At 39.4% G+C, this 24,901-nt stretch overlaps 1 protein-coding gene across 10 annotated transcripts in view; it reads left to right on the plus strand.

The window, feature by feature from the left end:
• gw (trinucleotide repeat containing adaptor protein gawky) overlaps positions 1-24,868 on the plus strand; it is a 36,408-nt gene extending 11,540 nt beyond the window's left edge. For 9 of the 10 annotated variants that reach the window (XM_034974734.2, XM_034974729.2, XM_034974736.2 and 6 more), the window contains 10 exons: positions 202-456; positions 2,728-2,884; positions 5,992-6,114; positions 6,812-6,949; positions 7,439-7,593; positions 8,381-8,525; positions 9,041-9,373; positions 10,110-10,229; positions 10,648-10,788; positions 12,740-24,868. In XM_034974734.2, coding sequence (XP_034830625.1) covers positions 202-456; positions 2,728-2,884; positions 5,992-6,114; positions 6,812-6,949; positions 7,439-7,593; positions 8,381-8,525; positions 9,041-9,373; positions 10,110-10,229; positions 10,648-10,788; positions 12,740-12,856 — 1,684 coding nt within the window. In that variant the 3' untranslated portion in view covers positions 12,857-24,868. Of the gene's footprint in view, positions 1-201; positions 457-2,727; positions 2,885-5,991; positions 6,115-6,811; positions 6,950-7,438; positions 7,594-8,380; positions 8,526-9,040; positions 9,374-10,109; positions 10,230-10,647; positions 10,789-12,060; positions 12,197-12,739 lie in introns of all 10 variants that reach the window. The other variant, XR_011237474.1, reaches the window with a different exon arrangement.
• The last annotated feature ends 33 nt before the right edge of the window (positions 24,869-24,901 follow it).

The following is a 24,901-nucleotide window of genomic DNA, read 5'->3' on the forward strand; positions in this document are numbered from 1 at the left end:
TTTACCTAATATAACTAGCTGTATATGTAGTGACTTTCTTAAATATTAAATACTTACTTCACCATGTTCAAAATCCATTGATTAAAATACCTCATATTTCTTCATGTGTCTTTAGTCTTAGTGCAATGACTATAAACATTGTTTGTACAGTAAATGAATAATAAGCAATACAGAATTCTTAACATTAAATTTCTTTCGCAGATACCTTGTTGAGTTGGGCTATAAGAAGGAAGACGTGGAGGCAGCGCTCCGCAGCCGCGATATGAATGCCGAGGAAGCCCTGGAAGCACTAGTAGCCGCGCGCGGAGACGGCTGGAGGCGTGACGACCATTTCCACCACGGGCCTTTCCAGCCACAGCCCACCGTGCCCTCGGTGCCGCCCGCAGTCGTGCAGAAACTGCTCAACCAGCCACCACCGCCTTCCGTGCAGCATCATCCGTCTTACAACCCAAATAGGTGAGTTATAGAACTTTCCAAACCCTTTAGGAAAGTTAGGACCATCATGCACAAGAGAAGAGATCGACTTAGTGCGGGAACTAGTCTAGAAGAAGGAAGAACGTAAGTGTAAATTTTATCATTGGATAGTCCTAGATCTCCACAGTTGGATCATAAAAGTCGAGGAAGCCTTGGAAGTACTTAAAGCCACGCGCGAAGATGGCGGGAGACATGACGACCATTTCCACCACGGGCCCTTCCAGCCACAGCCCACCGTGCCCTCGGTGCCGCCCGCAGTCGTGCAGAAGCTGCTCAACCAGCCACCACCGCCTTCCGTGCAGCATCATCCAGAGACAACTCAAATAGGTGAAAATAGCAATATTTGTTCATGAATACATTTTAATTTTTTTATGTGATGTAACCACAAGGTTTTCAGATTTTTCCCCTCATGTCTGCTATAAGACTTAGCTTTCTGCCAAATTTCAAGATTCTAGGTCAACGGGAAGCACCCTGTAGGTTTCTTGACAGACAGATAGACGGATAGACAGACAGACAGACAACAGTGACCCTAAAAAGTCGCTCGCTACCTACGCTCTTATAAGAATCTTATTCTGATTAAAAAAAAGCAAAAGCTGACTTGTTTCCTTTCTGCATTATGAAGAAAAAAACTTTTAACTAAACGGTAGTGGACATTTGGCCAAACAACCTGAATGTAAAAGTTCTTGCTTATTTTGAATGTGATTGTGTTTGTCACTTGACTGAGTGAAGCAGACCCTGATTGCAAAATATTTTTAAGTTACACATGAGATAAGAGTTGTATATGTATTGAGATAACGATTGATATTATGTTGTTATGTATTCCAAGATTTCAATTCATTAGGTATTTAATATCGTTGCACAATAATAATTCTATAAAAAGATGCTTAATCATTGTGATATCAGCGACAATAATTTGGACCTTTGAGGGCCCGCTATCACTTGAACTATGAAATTCTAAGATTTCAAGCTCCAAATTTACCATCGTAGGACGAACTTTCAAATAATTGAATACATGTTTACAATAAATCAAACTTTCGTTTTGACCTTTAATGTATCATATTTACAAAATCTATTTTATTTATTTTTTAGTGTCCAATCTCCCGCACCTAGTTTTAATTAAATAAATAACAGACTCGAATTTGAAGCCCTAAATCTGTCCTTGAAAATAATCTAATTTACTGGAAAAAATACTTGAATATCAGAAATATAGTCTTATTGACTTATAATGTACTAGAATATGGATTTTTAATCACATTGCTGGGTAAAAAAAGAACTGTTGCCAATTTTCATGAATTATATGGCTAAAGACAACTTTTTGTATTGAATAAAACATAAATTCAACCAAAAATTTATACCTTAATAAACTATGTTCTTTAACAAATCTATTTGTATAGTTTTAGTAACAATCCATTTATTTGATCAAGCATAAAAAATTATAAACATCACTCTAAATTACTATAAATAGCCACGCAATGGCTTCGTTCGTATGGCCGAGCGTAAATTTGTAAACCTCCTCCTAAGAGCGAGCGCGCACCTAGATGTTCTGTATTAGTTGATTTTCTCCCCTTTAGAGTATTGATTTGAAGGCAATTATTAGGGCGGACACAAACTATCGACTGCATTTATAGACTGGTTGGTCTAACTAAACGGACAGAAGTATATGGAGCAGCAGTAATTAGAGGGTGTATCGTATCGCCTTGACACGATTGACTTATTTATTAGATATGGATTTTCAAGCTGTTCGGAATTGTGGAAAAAATGTTATAACATATTCACCTTCCTCTTTTTGTATTAATGGTATTAAAAGACTAGAGGATGCCCGCGACTTCGTCCGCGTGGATTTGGTTTTTGTAAAAATCCCGTGGGAGCTCTTTGACTTTCCGGGATAAAAAGCCTATGTCCTTCCCCGGGATGTAAGCAGACAGATTTTCACATTAAAGTATGCTGTGAAAATTAAGTATAGTCCAACAAAATGAGAACTCACTCGCCATTTTAACTCTATGTGGTCAACTGTCATGCCTAAAGTATGTAAGGTGTTCCGTGTTAGTCCTTATTTTAAAGGTGAACTGTACTTTTGATCTGAAAGTTGACACATAAGTTAAAATGGCGAGTGAGATCTCATTTTGCACGCATTATAATTTTCAGTCGCATCCCTTACTACGCATACTCGCACATTCACAGCCAAAGTTATCTATTATTTTTTGGGAAACGTCTATTTAGTTGAGAAAAACTTATAATTTTTTTTGTGAACAGTGGAACCGGAAGCAGCGGTCAGCCCAGCACGGCTCAACTGCGCATGCTCGTACAACAGATACAGATGGCCGTATCTGCCGGATACTTGAACCACCAGATCTTGAACCAACCGCTGGCTCCACAGACGCTGGTCCTGCTTAACCAGCTTCTGCAACAAGTAAGTTAATCATTTTTGTTTATTTGTCTGGTGGAAGACTACGGCCGTGGCTAGTTACCACCCTACCGGCAATCCGTGTTGCCAAGCGATTTTTAGCATTCCTATGCGATGTCGCGTCGGAACCGACCAGGGGAATGGGCTTTAAGGAAACTGCCATACTCCTTCTAGGTTAGTCCGCTACCATCTTGACTTCATCTTCTCTTACCACCAGGTGAGAAGGGCTAACTTGTATAAGAATAAAAAAAGCTAGGGAAACATATCGTACACCCTGAGGAAGCTACTCCAATTCCGATTAAAATGTGCTGTCTGGTGGCCACCAGTATTGGCGTGAAAATATAAAATTGTCGGACATCAAAATAGGTCAGATAGTAGGTAGGTATAGTCTGCGCAATAGCATTTTTAGGCTTCAGTGGGGCGCGCTACGCGAGGAAGCAGAACGTACCAGCCCGCGCGCCGCGTTCGCCATTTGCATTAGTGTGAGTGCTACATTCGTACACAGTACACCAGCACGTGGAACAATACCTGCACGAGCTCGCACTTGCATCGTAGGTCAGACGCTACTATTAAACTGCCGGGAACTATACTTGCGCAGCCCCAAAAGAAGAAAGAAGTTAAAATTCTATATCATATTATTTAGCTTTCCTAGCATGACTTAAGATATTGGATAGAAGCAGGCATTATTTTATGCCGCTTGCGCTGTAGGATTTTTTCTCGGATGACGTGACCAAGTAAAACCCAGCATAAGCCCTAGCATAAGTAAAAGCCCTAAACCAATTCCATACTTTTGTATAACGCATACAAAGTAACAATGGACTTGTTGTCATATTTGCTCTAACTTGCTAAACGTTTTCAATTTTAAATCTCAAGCCAGGTTTAGATTAGCAACAAAACTTGCAGAAGTTGACTTCCGCAAGCTATTCCTACCGTGTAAACAATCACATCAAGCTCACTTCCACAAGTTATCTTGGAAGCCGCTTGCAGAAGCAACTTGTGATTGCTCGTAGTGTAAACAGTTCTGCAAGTACTTGCGGAATAACTTGCAAGAAGTTCTTGCTAGTCTAAACCTCGCTTGACGCTCGCAAAACCGAGTGCAAAAGCAGATTTAAACGCATATAAAAATAAATGAAATAGTTTGTTTACAAACAAGCTCAGATTGAAAGGGCGTTGCGTAACGTTACGCGTAGTAAATGATGGCATGAGTCATCAGTTCCAGTGAAAAGGAAGCTGTTTGCAAACAAACCGCATGCTATATAGTCCTATTTACATTATGTTGTATACAAATATTTCGTTTTATTGAGTAACTGTGATTGCCCACATCTATTTATGGATAATCGCGTCACTTTATTTTAACGACCTGCCTGGCGCAGTGGTGAGCGCTGTGGTCTTACCAGTGGGAGGTGACGTGTTCGATTCCCGGCAGGGGAAATTCGTAATTGTATAATTTCTAAATTTCCTCTGGTCTGGTCTGGTGGGAGACTTCGGTCGTGACTAGGTACAGTACCCGCCAGGAAATATTGTACATCGACCTTTAAAAAGAGATAGCGGTTTCGTAGAGCGTTGTCTCTGTCGTTAAGACCGACAAAACGTCACAGGTATGAGTGACAGAGACAACGCTCTACAAAGCCGAAATCTCATTCTAAAGGTCGATGTAACAATATTATACTACCCGCTATTTTTACGATCGTGTTGTTGCTTGCCGCCGCGCTGTGCCGAAAGATAAAATTAGTTTAAGTTTGTTACTATAATTTCTCATTAAGTGAAATTTGTATATCTGATTTCTTTTGAGAATAAAATTCTTTAACCACAAAGGTCAATGTAACAATATTTCTTGCCGGCAACTGTACCACCCTACCAGTAAAGCCATGCCGCCAAGCAATTGCCGCGAGTTTCTTGCTGGTTCTTCTCGGTAGGAACGGCATTCCGAACCAGTGGTAAATTAAAACTACCTGACTATTCATAAGTACTTTAAAAAGTTTACATGAATAAAAAACATTCTATTCTATTCTAATTAGCGTTCCGGTACGATGCCGTGTAGAAACCAAAGGGGTATTAGTTTAATAAAAACTGCCATACCCCTTCCAGGTTAGCCCGCTTCCATCTTCGAATGAATGCATCATCTTTTTCCATCAGGTCAGATTGCAGTGAAGGGCTGACTTGTATCTAAAAAACTAAAAAAATATAATGTATTTCATGAAGATTTTTTTTAACAAATAAAAGAGTATAAATTATCTCTCTGTATTCGAAAGGAAACCACCTGTGTCGAGGCCTTGTAATTTATCGTTTGAATTTTATTCAGTTCGACACTTCAAAGTAGATCTGTGTTCGTGATTCGGCATTCACAGCCGGCTGGGGTCGTTATGCCAATTATCTATTGTATGCAAATCACTTTATGGGCCCGTTCTCTACTGCGAAAGGAAAAACACCTAAGTAATGACGATTTTACATTTCTAACTTTATAGTTGATTGTTTTGATACATATCTTATGTTGTTTGGATTTATGTTGACCTTGCCAATCAGACCTATAAAATTACTATCAATATTTTATTTATTATACTAGCTGATGTAAGCGAATTCGCCTGGATTTAGTTTTTTATAACCCTGTGGGAACTATTTAATTTTCCGGGATAAAAATGCCCGTCCTATGTTGCTCTCCAGGTCTTAAACTATACCCATGCAAAAAATCACGTCGATCTGTAACTCCGTTGCGACGTGATTGAAGAACAAATCAACAAACCAAACAACTTTTGACGTGATATCAACTGTAACTTACATTAATAAAGTACCAGAAGAGCATAGTAATACTGAGACTCATAGTTGAAACTAGGCTCAGGCACTATAAAAATTTCCATACAACACTTATGCACAAGATCGTATAAAGCAGTTTTAGTCCGCTTACAACCAGCATAAAAAAGATCTTAACTTACTGTTTAAATTTGTATTGTGCACTAAAATTTAGAGTCTTTAAATGTGAAAGTCATGTTCCGTTCCTTTTTTAGCATTGTTAAAAAGAAAAGCATGCAGATACTCTAAATTTAGTTTAGAGAAAGACAAAGGAATCGGTGCCATTGTACTGTTATAAGTTACTGATGATCTTTAATTTGTCGTAGATCAAAGTGTTGCAGCACCTGGTACAGCAGCACACGCTGGCCATACCGAAGCCGAACTCGTCCGTCGCGATGCAGTTTTCCATGCAGATCACGAAGGCCAAGCAACAGATTACCGGTCTCCAGGTATGTATCTATATAAAAACTAGTTGCCTAGCCCTTCTTTTCGCCTGGGTCGAACAATTGTCTAAATTGACTGACTGACTGACTGACTGACTGACTGACTGACTGACTGTTGCCTGAGTTGCTTTACAAAACAGGCCGGGCATTAACTAGCTAATGTATTGTATGTAATGTTTTCTCATATAAATACATATAATATGTCACACTTCATTATATAGATGTATCTGAGAATAGATCGTGAAGCCTTTTGAACTCGGTCTTTATTTATAGTTTTTCCTCGTAAAGCGATAATAAACTTTTCTATGACCTAACTAAGGTATTTCGTAGGATTTAAGGCGGTCACGCGTTCACTCATCTTTGAAGACTATTGGTTCTTTAAGAATTATTGTTTCTTTAAAAAGTCGGGTTTTTTTTAAATTTATGGACTAGCGCTTGGCTGCAATCAGATCTGCTGGCAAGTGATTTCTTTCATGCAGCATTTGATCGATTGTTGCTTATTATTTTGTCTAAACTTTAAAAAGAGATGGAAAAAAGATGTTTTTAGTTGAATAGGTATGCTCTGGCAATCCTATTCACCCTCGAATTCCCTGTACCAAATTCGTGTGCATTTAGCAGAATTTGTATGTTACGTTATCTAGTCTAAAGTTGAAGTTTTTCTATAGTAAAGCAGCTAGGCACTCAAGTATAATCTTTTCTACAGAACCAAATAGCAAACCAGCAAGCACTATACATGCAAAAGCAACAAACTGGCGGCAGCGACTTGTTCAAGCAGAGTCATGACCCGCTCGCGCCGCTGCATAACAACTTCAGTGACTTGAACATCAAGGACTCACAATCCGTAAGTTCATTACCATCCGTTGTACTTAATCAGCAATCTCTCTACATGAAGTAACCAATGGTGTTAGCGATCTGTTGAAGTTGAGTCATGACCCGCTCGCGCCGCTGCTTAACAACTTCAGTGATTTGAACATCAAGGACTCGCAAGTCACAATGCGTAAATTCATTACCATCCGTTATACTGAACCAGCAATCTCTACATGAAGCAACCAACTTGTTCAAGCAGAGCCATGACCCGCTCGCGCCACTGCATAACAACTTCAGCGACTTAAAAATCAAGGACTCACAATCCGTAAGTTCATTGCCATCCGTTGTACTGAATCAGCAATCTTTCTACATGAAGCAACCAACTTGTTCAAGCAGAGTCATGCCCCGCTCGCGTCGCTGCATAAAAACTTCACGTGTGGTGGCGCGCTATTGGGAAGGCAGCAGCGGACGCAAAGGCTGATTGATTGGTTAATTGGATTTCAATTTGAATTGTTTTGAACAGGCCTACGGCCCCGGCAACCAGCAATCACGCTTGACCCAGTGGAAGTTGCCGTCTCTCGACAAAGACGGCGAAGGAACCGACTTCAGCCGCGCTCCCGGCACGGCCAAGTCTGCCACCAGCCCGCAGCTCGGCCAGCTTGGTCTGCAACCTGAATCGTGAGTATTTGATTTGAAATTCTGCTGTATTACCCCATTATATTAAAGCCTTTTAAAATAATACACATAGCAAAAAGCCTGTTTGTAAGATTTTTGTTATCCTCGATAATTTAAGTTTGGAGTTATGGCGAAGTCTATTAAAATTATTAGGGGATGAAAAATTATACAGTGTTCAAAATTTATGCGGTTGTTGTGTTTCACTTTGACTTGGGTTTAATTGAATAAAGATTCATAGATGAGTATTATTTTATAGTCCGTAAAACATGACTCCTCACGCGCCATTTTAACTCGGGTCAACTGTTATGTCAAAAGTACGGCTCACCAAAACGAACTTTTGACATAAAAAAAAACGCGCCAAGAATCGTATAGATTTTTAGTGCGTTTTATTGTGAAATATAAAATTTGACAAAGGGGAATAAAATGAATGTGTGAACTTCGCTACTGGAATAATGTGGAGGTTTTATCTCCCTATGCCTGGGTATTTTCTCTCTCCACTGTATACATGTTTATCGCACACAAAAATAGAATGTAGGTACATTCTACATTGGCGAACTTAAATACCCAGATCCTAGAGATATTGTGCGGTGCAAACTTCTGTGGAGTGATCATGATCACAAACAGCCGTCTGCAAATGCTGTTTCTCCTTTTGAGACGTTCAGGAACTCTAAAGTAGATACCATCTTATCATAAGAGGTGCTCCCAGCGGTATCGGCCCTATTGCTTTTATAAATTATTTTTGAACTGTATTTAATCCCAGTGAGTGTGTACAAGTTGCAAATGTCTGCAGTACATGGGGCATGGGGCGCGCGTCAGAAGGCTGGGGCGACTCTGGCGCCGACGTGGCCGACGGCAAGGACGCCTGGCCGTCACACGCCACTCACCCGCCTGCATACGACCTGGTGCCTGAATTCGAGCCCGGCAAGCCCTGGAAGGTAATTCTTCCTTACTTTACCTATAAAGGTCACTTTAAGGTCATAGGGGTCTTAACTTGAACTACTTGCACTGGACTACGACTAGAACCCGCAGCCGAGTAAGCTAGCTATTAGACCAACTAGGCAGTTAAAGTGAGTCAAGTTTTAAGTGGAGTCTGCAGTACACGGGGCATGGGACGCGCATCAGAAGGCTGGGGCGACTCTGGCGCCGACATGGCGGACGGCATGGACGCCTGGCCGTCCCACGCCACTCACCTGCCTGCCTACGACCTGGTGCCTGAGTTCGAGCCCGGCAAGCCCTGGAAGGTCTACTTTACCTAAAAGGTCACTTTAAGGTCATAGGGTTCTTAACTTCAAGTACACACATTTGATTACAAGTTGGTGCTTGAGCTTGAGCCCAGCGGAGCTTGGAAGGTAGTAGGTACTTCCTAACTAACTATACAAAGGTTACTTTAAGGTCGTGTCATTTATCACACAAAATAACAAAGTTGTAAACGAAATACGTTGATTAACAGGGCAACCAAATGAAGAACGTGGAAGACGACCCGGCTATGACCCCCGGCTCAGTCGTTCGCTCCCCACTCTCTCTGCCCAGTATAAAAGACACCGACATGCTCGGGGGCAAGACGTCCCCGCCGGGGGGTGAGAGGTCTCTATCCTCATCCACCTGGAGCTACGCACCCCCCGCGACGTCCTCCGGGGGTCTGAAGCCCACGGACGCTTGGGGCGCCAAGCCTCGCCCTGCTCCACCAGGCTTGGCCAAGTGGCCTCAACATCACGTGAATGCGCGCGCTGTGCCATCTTGGCAAGCGTCCACTTGGCTGCTGTTGAAGAACCTCACTGCTCAGGTAAGAATCTTGTTTAAATCCATACTAATATTATAAATGCGAAAGTGTGTCTGTCTACTAGCTTATCACGGCCTATTCGGTCAACCGATTTTGTCAAAATTTCGTACAGCGTGCATCCCGGGGAGGGACGTAGGCTACTTTTATCTCGGAAAGTCAAACAGTTTTTAGGGGATTTTTAAACATTCATTTGTTTAACTGATTTTGTCCATAATTTGGTGAAAAAATTACATACATCCTGGAGATGGATGGACATAGGCTACTTTTTATATCAAATCTGAAAATCAAAATGTAGCCACTGTATTTTTAGAAACCTAAATCCATGTGGGCAAAGCCATAGGTATCGCTCCAGATAGGTAAAGCTCATACGTTGGTATTTTATAAATCGATGACCAAGTATGCTCTTATATGTATTTAGTAGATCCAGTGATTATCCCAAATAAGAAAGAAATAAAAGATGTTTATTTACAAATAGAGAAAATCACAAAGGAGATGGACAAAAATTGTATGGAGGCGTGCCCCAGAATGTACAGAGATGATATTATATGTGCCAACTGCCATTTAATAAATGTACAGAGATGATATATCTGCTATTTAATAATAAAAATCTTCTGTTTAAAGAAAAAAAGTCGCATGTTGTTTTGCAGTCGTGGCATTAAGTTCATGATAGGCATAGTTCAGCCTGGGGCAAATTTTACGTACTTTAATACTTACGTTTAACCAATCGTAATATCAACAGATCGATGGCTCGACTCTGAAGACCCTGTGCGTGCAGCACGGGCCTCTACAGAACTTCCACCTCTACTTGAACCAGGGGCTGGCGCTGGCACGCTACTCGACGCGCGAGGAGGCTGCTAAGGTAAGATTCGTCATCATCAAGTTCAACTCATCGCCGGCCCACTATTGAACACAGGTCTCCTCAGAATGAATGAATGAGGCCATAGTCCGCCACACTTGGCACAGTTAACAGTTCACACACCTTTGAGAACACTATGTAGTACTATCACGCATGCAGGTTTCTTCACGATGTTTTCTTTCACCGTTAAAGCAAATGATATTGAATTGTTTAAAATACATATAACTCCGAATAATTAGAGGTGCGTGTCCGGGATCAAATCTGACCCCCGGAATAGGAGGCGGACGTCTTATGGCTTAATCGGCATTGACCCCGCGGCACTTATCTATGCAACGTTCGTTGACCTCTAGGATCAATCATGAACTTTTAGAAAATGCAAGAGTCCACTTACACTCTGTATAATTCCTTGGTTTATCCGCAGGCCCAGATGGCGTTGAACAACTGCGTTTTGAGCAACACTACGATCTTCGCGGAATCGCCCGCCGAGTCTGAGGTGCAGATGATTCTGCAGCACCTCGGCTCGGGCGGCGGAGGCGCCTGGCGCGGCGGCGGCGGCGCCAAGGTCAGTTGAACCATTTCAGGTGCTTATTGCTGAATTGTTAGATCGCATTGTTAAGGCTCCAGTGCACTGTGGCAATCAATGCATTTGACTAGCTATTGCCGACTAATGTGTAAATGCTGATAATCATAATCATAATCATAATCATAATCATTTATTTATTTTGCTCAGATATGGTAGGTACATGTATATTATTTACATGGGGTCTTAAAAGTTAGGTAATCAGTTACATATCCTGCCAAACATGGCGTGCAAAATTATTTCTAAATTATCTAATTTCATTAATATTGCAATGTCATCGTGTACTCATACTCATCATGTAAATGTTTTTAATAATTCAAATGTCTATTTCTATTCATGCATTATTTAAAATTTGTCATTAAAAAAGTCATTAACACTATAATAAGTTTTATTTAGTAGAAAATTAAATAAATAACTTCTAAAAGATCTGAGGTTCATTCCATAGCTGTGCGACGGTAAATGGTTATAAATACGTTGTTTTGTTGTAATTGTTTTGTTGTAGTTGTTTCATTTGCTTCTCTCTTTTCTTCTGTTTGTGATGAGTAAAGATTTTATTTATCTGTGTCAGTCTCCATGATGCAAGCTATTTCTGTGCCAAATTTCGTCAAAAGCATTAAACAAATGGGCATCATAGCTTAACTGTAAAGGTGGCTACAGATTTCAGTAAGATGTGTGTGATAAGTTATCTTATGATTAACTTGATTAGTTTATAGTTGTCACTTCAACTGATAAGCCGTTGGATTGCGGTAGAACAGCTACAATGTCACGATCGCAATCATCTCCGATTGGTTGATGCTCGCTCACTATTGGCTACAATGTATTGTTGTACCATCAGTATCCATATTATAAATGCGAAAGTGTGTTTGTTTGTTGGTTTATTGGTTTGTTGGTTTGTCCTTCAATCACATCGCAACGGAGCAACCGATTGACGTGATTTTTTGCATGGGTAGAGTTAAAGACCTGGAGAGTGATATAGGTTACTTTTTATCCCGAAAAAAACAAAGAGTTCCCACGGGATTTTTAAAAACCTAAATCCACGCGGTCGAAGTCGCGGGCATCAGCTAGTGTACTATAAATTCAGCCAATCACAACGATTGCGATTGTAACAAAGATTGATGCAGTTTTCCCAAAATCGAGCAGTTGTTCTCAGTTTTGCAACAGAATGTATAGGTAATAGTACTAGGTACTGAAAGTTGCCCTCCTTTGATGTCAATCAAATACCGGCATTATAATAGCCTACATAATTATTACTAGATAAATGACACCAGCGAGCTATATTGAACTTTATCGCTGCGGGCAGAGTCCATATTGTTTTGCATCGTTTCCCCTTCCTTCGTCACGGGCGCCATTTCATCGATGCCTAGGGTTGTCGACAAAGAGAAAAAATCCAGTAGGTACAACTTTTAATCATTTGTTTAGTCACAAGTGTTTCATTATAATATAATGATTTTATTAGCTTTATTATATCTTAGTTACTTCTGTAGTAAAATTGTTACCTAGTTATATTTTTCACTCCCATATAATATAATATTGTAGTGTGTAATTGTAGGGTAGCTTTTTTGCAAAACTGTTTCCTCGTAATGGTATTAAAATACCTATTCATTGCAACGAGGTCCCACATAAGATGGTATGTCCTGAAAGTTCAGGGGGTGCCCTGAAAGTTTTTCTGATCAACATCTGTTCATACAATTTGTATTCCAAGCAGACATGCTACAGATTATCAAAAATTTGCGGGATCAGACGTACGCTTCTGACGAGTGAGAGTATCAGAAAGTTTTCTCACAGACTTTCTAGTACTCTACGACTGGCCTTAACTGAATAGTGTGACTGTTGGGTCTAGTTTGGGGTCCAGGATAATTTAAGGAAAAAATTGAATATTTTCTTTGGAACAAATTAATATTCTTAATTCTAAAGCGACGTACGTCCGTTGCAGGACGGCTGGGGCGGTGGTTTCCCTGGCTTATGGCCGGAGCAGCACGAGCAACGTGCAACACCCTCCTCTCTCAACTCGTTCCTGCCGCCGGATCTGCTCGGCGGGGAATCCATCTAAACACCCACCCGCCGGCCCTGTGACCCACATGGAGGAGGTACCACCAGATTCCAAACAGATGCGAAATTCCCGTGAAAACGTCGGAGAAAATTCAAGTGTTATACGGTGGTGGTGGGATTTTGTATGTGAAGCAGTGGCGTGCACAGCGTTCGAACTCAGGATAGGCATTAGTTAGCAATGCCTCTGCATGCCACTACTGTGCAATGTGACGTATGGAGCACAGGGCTCGCCCGCAGGTGTCTAGTTGTAATTACGCTTCGCCGACCCCCGTACGGGGCCGGACTAATTTTATTCGCCTAGTCACATCGAGTCGGACGCGAGGCGACGCGCCGCGCCGTCTCGCGCCCGCGGTAGCCAACTGTCCACAATACTACTATCTACTGTTTCGTAAGTGTTCATGTAGATTATTTAGTGTACATAAGAATTATACATATACAACGTCAGACATATAATGTACGGAGGGTCACACCCGGCGGGCGCGCGCGGTATGACAGCGCCGCCCGCACTCGCGGCTCCTGTAAATTACCAAATAATGTAAGCTGTCGCATAGAGTAGTTGTCGCGGGCTACCTCAGTCACTCGTCCCGTGGCCTTAATTTAGTCTGTATTTATTTTGTTGCGCTCGCGGGCTGTTGCTGTTTCGCCCGGCGAGCTGTTGCGTTCCGAGTTTCTTTCGTTTTTTTTAAGAAGAGTCTAGACAGCCACAAACGGTCGTTTGAATTCAACAATTATACGGCCACAAGTGAAGTTATTCCATTTAAAATCGAACCTTAAATGTTTGCGATAAGGTTCAAATTTTAAGAGCTAATAAAAACTTGTTGCTTGATTTATGTGTTTATTTCATTATCGAATTACCACTTGTGGCCGTCTAAACACTTTTTTATAGTCGTGATTTTGTCGCATACGCCTAAACGTATTTAATTATTATAATATTATTATTTATTCAGTTTTTAAATTGTCACTCTCGATGAGCCCCGTTTTCTACTTAGTGATATTTATATTCAGCAATAAAAAAAAATGAAATGCATTTCGGCCGGTTATCGAAGTTTTTATTATTAGTTGGTAATTTTAATGAGAATAACAAAAATCGAAATGGATGAGATTCGAAGTGCATTCTTGTAGAGATAAATTCCTTTAAGCCGTATAGTCTGAGGGAAGGAGGAGGTCGGCGGTGCCGGCCGCCGACGCATCTTGCCGGGCGGGCCGTCGCCGGACCGGGCCGGACCGGTCCGCCGGACGTCTCCCGATCCGCCGGAAATCACCGGACGTCGCCGGTCCGGTCCGGCGCTCGAGTTCCGCCGATGCTGACGTTTCCCCAAATTTTTTCCAGTATTTGTGATTCAAGTGCCACTTTATGTTTAATATATGAAACGATTATCTAGATTATACGATTAATGTAAGGGTAACCTAATATATTAAATTGAAAATTGTTTTATCATTTTATATTACATACATTTGTGAAAAAGTGTTATAAAGTACTATAATTGACCGTAATTTAAATATTACACTTTTGTGTATAGGTAAGAATAAAGTTGTAACTTAAATTTAGCCATATCAATATCTATTTAATAAAAGATTTGTGGTATTTTCTATAGGCTCAATTTAAACGTTATTCAAAGTGACATATGCTTTAGATATTCTGTTAATAATATACTTGTAGTCGTAGGTCTGTCGGTATTACACGATCGTAGATATAAGCGTACCCCTAAGTCCTCGTAGCTTACGATGAGCGTACTATGATATATTACGGCAACGATCGCACTGTAAATGTTCGTTACTATCAAAGTTTATTTACATTTTTATTTACTATTTAATTTATTGATGGTGTGCCACAGAGATACTCTGCCAAAATATATCAGTACCAATATGTAAAGGGATTAGCTAGTAGAGGCGAGCCGGACCGCGCGCGCACCACCGGCCGAGCCGAGGCGGTCGCTCGCGGAAGCAATTGACTATAATGTACATTATGTATTTTGAGCTACTTCCAGTGATCTTTTTAATTAACATTACGATTTAGTGCTAAGTTAGGTGTAAGTGATCGCTGTACCTTATCGAGTCTCCGCTCGATGACTTCACAAACTATCGAGTTAAGTTGAACGGTTGAATGTGTCGTGCGTCTGAACTCTTCGACCGCTTGAACCCGTAGATCTAGTGATTAATGTTTCGATGTATGATGTGTTCAATTAGTAACAATATTAGCATTTCTCATTAACGTATATATCACCTATAGTGGGACCGATTCGACGGTTTTTCGAAGCCACCTTCCTATCTGTTGCATATTCTTCATCGCCTTTTGAAAAAAAAAAAGAAAAATAATAATAAAAAAATACAGCTTGTAACTAAAAACGATCACAGAATTAGTTCTAGCGTGACCAGTTTATGATATATTTGTCTAAAGATATTTTTACTATAAATTTTGAATAGTATTATGAAAGGCTCGGTGTATGCAACTCGGAAAAGTGACGGGTTTCGCCTTTCGAGAGGCCTCACTGCGCGAATGACTTATAATGTAAGGTGCCAAAGAATGAGTATCAAAGATATTGATGACACTGTATTTGGAACACAATTGATCGCATCTCTGATTAGACATATCTTCCAAATTGTTTTGTGGAATTAGTTTTCGGTACGGGTTATTGATCTGATGTTCCTAAGCCATTCGTGCGAAGTCTAAGCAACAATAGCGCATTTTGCTCTAAGACTACTTAACATTTTAACTGCACCATTACGATCTTCGCAATAAATTCTCTATTCGCTGAATATAACCGTACAATGGGGCCGATTCTCTTGTACACAATCTCTAAACCAAACTAAATTAACAGGTCTAAATCTATTGCTATCCTTTTCCGCTAGCAACACTGAGACAGGGATAGCAATAGATTTAGACGTGTCATTTAAGTTAACTTTGACCTGTATAAACTATAATGCATTAATTAACGGATAATCCATTAATTACGACACAATGTAAGAAGTGATATCAATTCTTGGTATAATAATATTTTATGCTACTTTCAGTTGATTATATTAACACTTAAGGTAAATTAATTACTTAATTAAATTAATTATAATATTTGACGCTGGGAGGGTCACACGAATGTGACAAGTTTGTGTGGGGGAGTTACGGATGTCGTAATTAATGTATGGTTTCAAAAGTCAACGAATATGAATCATTGCGACGATCACAATGATAGCAATTTGCGGCAGTTACGCGTTCTACCTCTCGAGCGGGCCGATGTCAATTCTATTGTTGTCTAGCTCAATTCAAATAAGGGTCTTTCTTTCAATCGTTTAGGTAAAGGTGCAAACAAACTATTGTATTCGTGTCGTAATAAAGAAGGCGATTGACGACATTTATAAGTGTACCGCTTGACTAAGACGGCTCGTGGGGTAGGCAGTGGATCATGACAGGGCGACAGTGACGTGGAATTCCTTGTATGACGTAAAATTTAACTCCTCACGCGCCATTTTAACTTTGTGTCATATTTCATGTCAAAAGTGCAATTTTAATCCTTATTTAATAGGTGAACCGTACTTTTGACATGACAGTTGACCCATAGAGTTAAAATGGCGCACGAGGAGTCATTTAGTACGGATTATAAACTTATTGCACAACCAAAGAGTGTATAAAAGGCTTATGACTCGAGAACTTTATTTGCCAGTCAATATTACGAAGGCGTGTGAGGCGCGTAGTGAGTGTGCGTAAAAGCAATGTGTGATAATTGATAAAGAACAAAAGAGATGGAACATAATGCTAAAATTAATAATATATAAAAATATATAATTAATACTTTAATAAAGTGTAAAAAAATTGGTAGAAAGATATAAGCTAAGGTGCTAAGGAAGTTTCTTGAGTAGCCTTTTCCTGACTAGTCTCATAAAGGAAAATTAGATCTACGTTAACTGTCCCCTCCTGCAACTCGTGTTCTACCTCAAGAGCAGTCTTAGTAAAACTGCATGTTGTGGTACCTATAGTGTCGTGGCACTCTGATGCGCTCCGATTGGCTGATTTCCGTGGTTGAATGCGTTGCGATTTAACAACAAAAAGTTTGTTTCCTCCTTTATATTTTTTAACCCCGGTGCCGCTCTGTCCAGGTCTGCGCAGATCGATGTTGCCTCATACGCAGTAGTCTGGTCGAAATTATGAATTTATTACAGCAATAAAGTTCAAGAGTTAATTTTTATAAAGATTTTCCATTTTTTACGATAAAAAATTTTTTTTAGACGAGCCGAGTAACCAAAAGTATAAGGATCCAGTGCCCTGTAGAAGTATGTTGTCCATAGATTAAAGACGAAAGAAGTCATGCCTTGAAGTTTTTTAGTCAGTTAAATGTAAACAGTACTTAAGTAATGAGTATGTTATTATAAAGAAACATAATATAGGCGTTGTGGTGTTGCGGTGTTAGGGCACTCCTCACATACGGGCGAATCACACATTGATGTATAGTTCTTGCATTTCACGAGGGCGAGTGGCTCATGCTTGTGTTTAACTCGTATCGGTATAAGTAAGGTACATTAAATGTATGTGTTTGCGAGTGCTTGCTCGCGACTGATTGGTCCGACTCGCACGCACACTTACGCAATGCCCATTCATACGACGTAACCACAAGTAAAGTTCACTCGTCTTCGTGAATTGCAAGAACTGTAACTTAAAAAGGTTATACGAGACAGTTTCGTACTGTGTACATAGCCTCATTGATATTGTATGGTGTGTGATAGCTCAAAGTGTGGAGGGGTCATAAGGCGTCGGTATAGCGGCGAGCGGATCGAGATCGCGAGTCAATCAGCCAGGTAGCTAGGCGTTCCTTATGTGCAATGACAATACACTGAAAGCTTCATGTATTTTTAATATCTGGTTCTAGTAAGAGAAAAAGGTCGAGACGTCGAAGGATTTTGATAGCTACCACCCTCCTGAGCAAAGCATGAAGTCAATTTCAATTTGTATGGGGTATGTTCTCAGTGATTGATGATTAAAGATTTCCAAGCGATATTTTCATGTGTCGTATTTCAGAGGCTTTAGTTAAAAATACTTTTTTCAGAGGCTGGTAGCTAAATAGTCATCTATGTACTCGGTTGCGTTCCGTAAATCTCTACCTTTACTTGTTCGCATATATATAGTTCATAAAATATTCAATTTTCTACTAGTTTACGTCATCGACTGAACATCGTATAGTCTGTGACGTCGACAGAACCCGATGCAATGCTCAGAACATTGTTACTAGTTTATAGTTTATTAGTGACTAGTTTCTTAGTTAACTAGTTACTAGTTTATCCGTGAATGTTAAGGGAGATTGCTCTCCGCTACTTTTTGGAGGCATACGATCCTGGATCGCTATTGTCGCGATTCAGTTTCGCGTTCAAGATACGCGCAGGTGCATCGCTACAAAAAGTCGCTGTGGACGATGTCCCTAAGCTGTCAACGGCCAAATGAAAGTTTACAATAATGATTCAGTGTGTTGTCAGCGCACGCGCCGCCGCGCCGCGCCCAAGGTTGTGAGCGGCCTCGCGCCGCACTAACTGAATCTCCTCTCGGTTCAAGGACTGCATATTTCCTGCACACAATTGCGCCACGTGCAATTTAGTCTGTGTTATATTATTATGTTGTTGTATATTTATATCTTACACCGTATACAGTAATATGTATATATTGTGAAATTATATTCTTAAAAGATTTTAATACGCTTCACGCTTCACTTTCTAACATTTTTTCGTGATTCGTTTCTGTTATCTAGAATAAATTTACGTACCTAAAAGTAATTATAATAATTATCATAGATTTTAATGTAAGAAAATAATAATAGTAAAAAAAAAAAATTAAAAAAACTTAAAAAATTAAAAAAAAGAAAAGCAATTAATAAAAAACCAATGATTGTGCCTCAATGAACTGTGGTACGTTACCGTAACCGATGGCAGGTAGATAGTTTCCTTGGAAGTGATTACTTATATGTGTGTAACGAATTGTGCGGTCGGCACGTCGCACGCCGCGCTAGCGGTAGACAATAACAAGGCTTGGACAGACACAACCCGCGGCGGCAACGCGTGCAACGCGTCTTCTAGAACATGTAATTTAAGGAACTGTAGAATTAGTATGATTTATATCTCGCCAACATTGATAGAGTTCGAGCGTCGAAGCAATAAAGTAAAATGGTCTAACTGCCTTATTTTAACGTCTATAAATAGCGCTCCAAGCGAAAACTTAGCGAAATTAAAATAGGTGATATCTACTGAATTTTTGTCTTTTAGTCAAGGAAATTTCGGTCCATTTTACTCTCACGTTATTGTGTTTCGAAGTTCGAATTCTATCAACGTTGGTGAGGTGTAAAATCTCATCTAACCCTGGTGTATGAAAGCGCAGACATTGCAGAGCGGACGGACGTTAGATCCGTGCTTCTGCCGTTTGTCGCCTGGCGGCGATATAGTTCCCTGTATTACACAATTCGTGTGATGGGTCCGAACTAACAAAGGCGAAAAGTTTCCACCATAATGTGACGTTTTAACTAGAAATATATTTAGTTTCGTAATATTATAAATACATTTTCAATGAATTTTGTAGGACGAATTTTCAATGGATTTTACAAAACAAAATGTTTTGAAAATATATTGAATATAAATTTCTAGCTAAGACGTCACATGGCGGCAACTTTTCCCTTTGTTTGTGTGACATTCTGCAGAACTCGCGCGTCGCTGCCGCCTTGTTTCTGTCCAGGCCTTTAGCTGCGAGCGGCGGGGCCCGCGCCCTGGCCTTGTGTAATCATTAATGAGCTTAGCTACGTTTTACTTTTATTATATAAGTGTTATGTCATAAATCAACATTTTATATTTATATATACATATATATTCTTACGTGTAAATATTTTTAATCTGTTTATTTGGTTTTCATGAAGTTTACCCGAATTATTAAGTAACTTAATAATATTGTTTATTTATGTGGATTAGGATCCGTCGGAGGTATCGTGAGGGTTTGCGCGGGCCGTGTATCGGGTGTACTACTTATGTTCCGTAAACTTTATGTAATGTCCGACCTAAGTCTTAAATACTTAAACGAATTTTGGCTACCGTTTTGAATTCTACCAAAACCGGGCAAAATGCATTGCTGTATTAAATGTTTGTCAATTTATTAGCAATAGCGTTCTTCCCACAAAAACTTTCGGTCGGATATTACTCGTATGCCAAAGTCGATGTCTCATTGCCATTAACGACCACAAAATATTTATATATCCTAAGATAATCTGTGTGGATCTCTGACATCACAACAAACTATTGATCGTACAAATAGGAGCCATTTACTATGTCTATCCAAGCTGCTCTGGTGTTATTTTAGCTCAAGTATTTCAAATAGTAGTTTGCTCATAATATTGTTGTTATTTTTTTGTTTTATCTTTATTATTAAAAACTCTTCGTTGGCGCGCTGGTGAAATTTTTAAAATTACGTTCGCCGACTACATTATAATTAGCTATTAATGATCTTCAACCAAACGGACCATTCTGTTAGGTATCGCATCGTTTTCGCGTACATGCGTACGTGTGCCGTCTAAAACTTATCTCAGTTAGGGTGTAAATTTAGTTCCTCAGTTTTTGTAACATCGGATAAGCGATACTGACTGTTGCCGCTCCTAAAACAGAGTTCAAATTATATTGAAACTTAGTCTTACAAAAAAACCGGGTGTTTCATGTCGTGCAACGATCTGGTGTCTGCATCGGCTTTAAGAACGCATTTTGATGCGATCTCAATCGAAATACCTAGAATATTAATTTATTTGCAGCAGCATACTCGTATAGGGACCAAGTATATACGAAGTGGCATGTTTTCTGTCTCTCTCCAACAACGTCCAATGCGCTTTACGGCGATGCATTCTTAAAAGACAACTCATCTTTCCATTCAAGAAAAAAACGTGTCGTAATGGCGTTATTAGCTTTATGTCGTCATTAGTGGTAGGTACAATATTCAGGAGGGCCTTTTTAATTTGATAAGGTTTGATGTTTTGCTTGTTATCTTTGTTTATATATATTTTTGTACGTTGACGTCCTACAATGAAGCATATTAGGTGATATCTACAAAGAAACTAGTCTTCCTTAATTACGTGGGTCGCGGCAGATCGGCGTGGGCACGAGAGGCAATCACTCCTCTAGTCCTGTTACGTGGTGCGATAAGAGAATACCAAATATACTAACGAAGGCTTTGACGTAGCGTAGCGGTAGGGGTATAGCGGTATAGCGGTATAGTAGGTAGGGGCCCGAGCAGCTTGGAACCCGTCTATGTTACAACTTACAAGGGAATGGTTGGGTAGTATTATTGTATTGCATTTATTTCTCTTTTGTCATAGTCACTCAAGAATATATTTTATTGAGCTAATGCCTAAAATTGGAATATCAGAGTTTATTTAGGATGTTTCATATTTTACATTTTAGTGTTTAAATATCTAAAATTTACCTTAATTATAGCGAATGGATTTTTGTATTATTGGTATATAGCTGTAAGACAAAGGGTGTTCTCGATTAACACAAACAACTGATTAATACAAAATAAATAATGTACTGAGTGACTTTACGTGTAAACAGAGGGCCATTGATTAAAATGTTGAAGTAAGCTAAATTCTCTATTTGATAATTTAAATAAATGTGATCGCTGAGAATATTTTTAACTGCTATATGTAATGTTATTGTAGATCAGTAAGTGAACAGGAATCAGTACACGGAGCGTTGCTCGACAGTGTAGTGAGGGCGCCAGTGCCAGTGCGGCCGCGGTAGTGCCAGAACTGGCCCGTGCCAGTGCCCAGTGCTTCGTTCACCTTGCGTTCCCATGGCACGTACGTAGTTAAAGAGCTCACGACACATTGTTGATTTATTCTTGGGAATTATAACTTACTTGGAAGTTCAGATTCTATTAAATAAATATGGAAACTATAATCATTTCTTCGCTTGAAAATGAATCAGTGAATAATAATTAAGTAATAACTTCGCTTTCCGTATGAGGTTGAGTCAATTTTAAAGCGTTCCCGTCGATCGTGGAAGAAAACCCAGTTTTTGACCAGTTTTTTGTTCTAATTTTAAATGATACTAATCAATGTTGAAAATTTTGAGGTCGTGTCGTGTCGTAAGCTCTTTGATTATGACAATCCAATACTTGATTCGGTTTGATTCGTTCTCTGACGAATATACGGCTAAAGCGTATTCTGACATGCAAGCGATACAACGCAGAGTAGATTTTGTTATAATTCTTACATTTCACGAGCACGCGTGGCTCGTGCATGTGTATAAATGTGTGCGTTTGCGAGCGCTTGCTCGCGACTGATTAGTCCAAAACGCACGCACACTTACGCAATTTGCATGCATACGACGTAACCACAAGTAAAATGCACGCGCGCTCATGAATTACAAGAATTATATCATGCAGTCAGCACTTGAATAAACTGGTGAAATCGATGCGAAACTTTCACTCTTGTTCTGTCATAAGTTTGGTGCTAGATTTACAACAAGAAAATATGATGATCTGTGCTGTATCCACGGTGTTCGCGCAAAAACATTGCTTCACTCATTTGTAATAGCCCTAGTAGATGCTCGGATGTAGTCTGACACTGACGGATTTGGTTCGTAATCATAAAGAACATTAAAGTACGTATCCACTATTTAGGGTTTGTGCAGATGTGCGGAGCAAAGTTGGTGGTCGAACATAGTGTATACTTTTGTAATTTACTGTGTCACTTCGCTTGCGTGATAGTATACGCGTTTATAAAGCCAAATAGCGTTTATGTATATATGTGTGTTAAGGCCAACCCCCTCCCACCAAACAGCTAATTGATGCAGTAGACTCCAGTACTGCTCGCTAACTCACAAAACCCGCTTTATCTAGTCTCCTCGCATTCGAACATCGCTTTAAAAGAGCTTTTTGTTATCGAGCATAATTAATTATTCATATCCTACTATATCGACACTAGTTATTATTCGTATTATTCTTTTTTGTTTATTTAGATCTCTGTTGTACCTGTGTGTAGTAAAAATCGTTTATATTCAATGTTTTCATGTACTGTAATAACTAAGAGAACTGAATCGGTGTCGACACACTGTGTTTGATCGATATACGTATAAATTAGCCACTCATAGGTGCGCGCGAGTCGTTTCTATTGAACATTTGGACTCAATTTGCATAACACAATTTTTAATTCGTGTGGACCTAAGACTTGCAATTAATTCTTGGTGTAAGAGCTTCGTATTCTTTTCCGTCAAATTATGATTCGAAATGACCGTCATACAAAATGTGCTTGTGCTTTTATGCACTCATTTGATCTGTATTTTGACTGATTTGTAAAATACAAGTGGCTGTCATATAAAATATACGTGTGCGTGTGCACTCATTTGCTTCATATTTTGACGGATTCGTATAAATACGAATCAAATTATTGCACAAGCGGACGTACATTTTGTATGGACACTTCGAATAGTATTTTTACGGAATCGTATACGAATAAGTGCGCGTAATTTTGATTTCGATGCGTACGCACACTTAGTCAATTCTGTCTTCAAAGTTAATGCAAGTTCTCCACTTGTGTAAAATATTCGACGTTTGCAAGTTCATTCAAACAAATTCGATTGCATGGACGCAACGTCAAGCATTTTTATGCTCTTTAAAGCTTGCTTATCGAGCTTCTATGTGTGTTTAGCCCCAGCTTTACCCCACAATGAACTCGCGCGCATTTCTGCGTGATCTTTTATATGACAACGTAGCTTCAAAGACCAAATTTCTATGTTCCGTTAGTCGTACAACCTCTCGCATTCGCGTCAAACCAATACTCTACGGTCTTGCATTAGTCACTTTTGTACCTTGATTGTACTTGAATAACCTATGTAAGTGAGGAACGACTAATCCAATTCTGAAAAATATATACTTAAATACTTAATTTAAATTTTGACAGACTGATAGCTGTGATTAAGAAAAAAATATTTTTAATATTATCCAGTGAGTCGGATGAGAATATTTATTTTATTAGAGGTTTCCTACTGCCATCGACACGTTTGTATGTGACGAGACATACCGCTTTGCGTATTTTTATTACTTAGTAGCGATACGTGTAATACGTTTTAGGTGTACGGGAGTTACATTAAAGACCATTGATATAATATATTGTGTGACAAAAAAAAGAACAAAAAAACTAGTTATGAGCCCACCATTCAATATGCGAGGTCTCCCTAGAAAAGCGATAATATAGTAGGTCTTTTAAATTAAATCGTTATTTGTACGTAGAGACTGAACATTTTTGTAAGTATCATTACCACCGATGTCCATTTGCAATTTAGTTTCTTTAGCCTTCATAAGATCTTCGGGTCGGTTCTAATTGACAACTAAAGTGGTTTTTACCCCAATAAAATTGCTAGCTCGTAATTATTTTTTATATAACTGACTTAGCTTTTTGTAAATAGAAAATTGACGATTTGTTTATAATTTTAATCAATTTTACTTTTATGCATGCCAAAAACTGCATGTCAAATCTCAAATTCGAAGAGTTACGGATGATTTCTGCTAACACGTGGCGGGCACGAGCCATGTCACGTACGAGGCGCGACCAAGGCACGGATTCAAAACATTACGAACATTTTATATAAAGCAGTTTATGCTTCACCGTATGGCGTCCGTGTACGGACGGCACACGGCAGCTATACTAACTGATTGGATTTTAAAAACCAGTCCATAGAGTAATTAGGAAAGGAAATGTCACTGTTGGACAAGCAGAATGAACAGCTTTGCTGACAAATGATGGTACTGATGTGCAAGGCTACCAGGTGCAATATTCTAATACTGGAATAATACATATTATTTTAAATAAAAATATTGTGCCCGGCACTTGTTAGCATAAATCTTCCCTTAAACTGACCCGAAGATCTGTAGCGTTGCAGTTTTCAGGTATGTTTGAAGGCTAGAATTTTTGATCTTAAACGTTGCATATCGAGTAACATTTCTAATTCGAATCATTTTGTTGTATTCATATCCGTTATATCCCGTAATTGTGTTAGGTTTTTGATATATTAATAAAATGCTTAAGTTATCATAATAATGAAA

The sequence above is a fragment of the Maniola hyperantus genome, chromosome 13, assembly GCF_902806685.2.
Source record: "Maniola hyperantus chromosome 13, iAphHyp1.2, whole genome shotgun sequence".
Taxonomy (NCBI): Eukaryota; Metazoa; Arthropoda; class Insecta; order Lepidoptera; family Nymphalidae; genus Maniola; species Maniola hyperantus.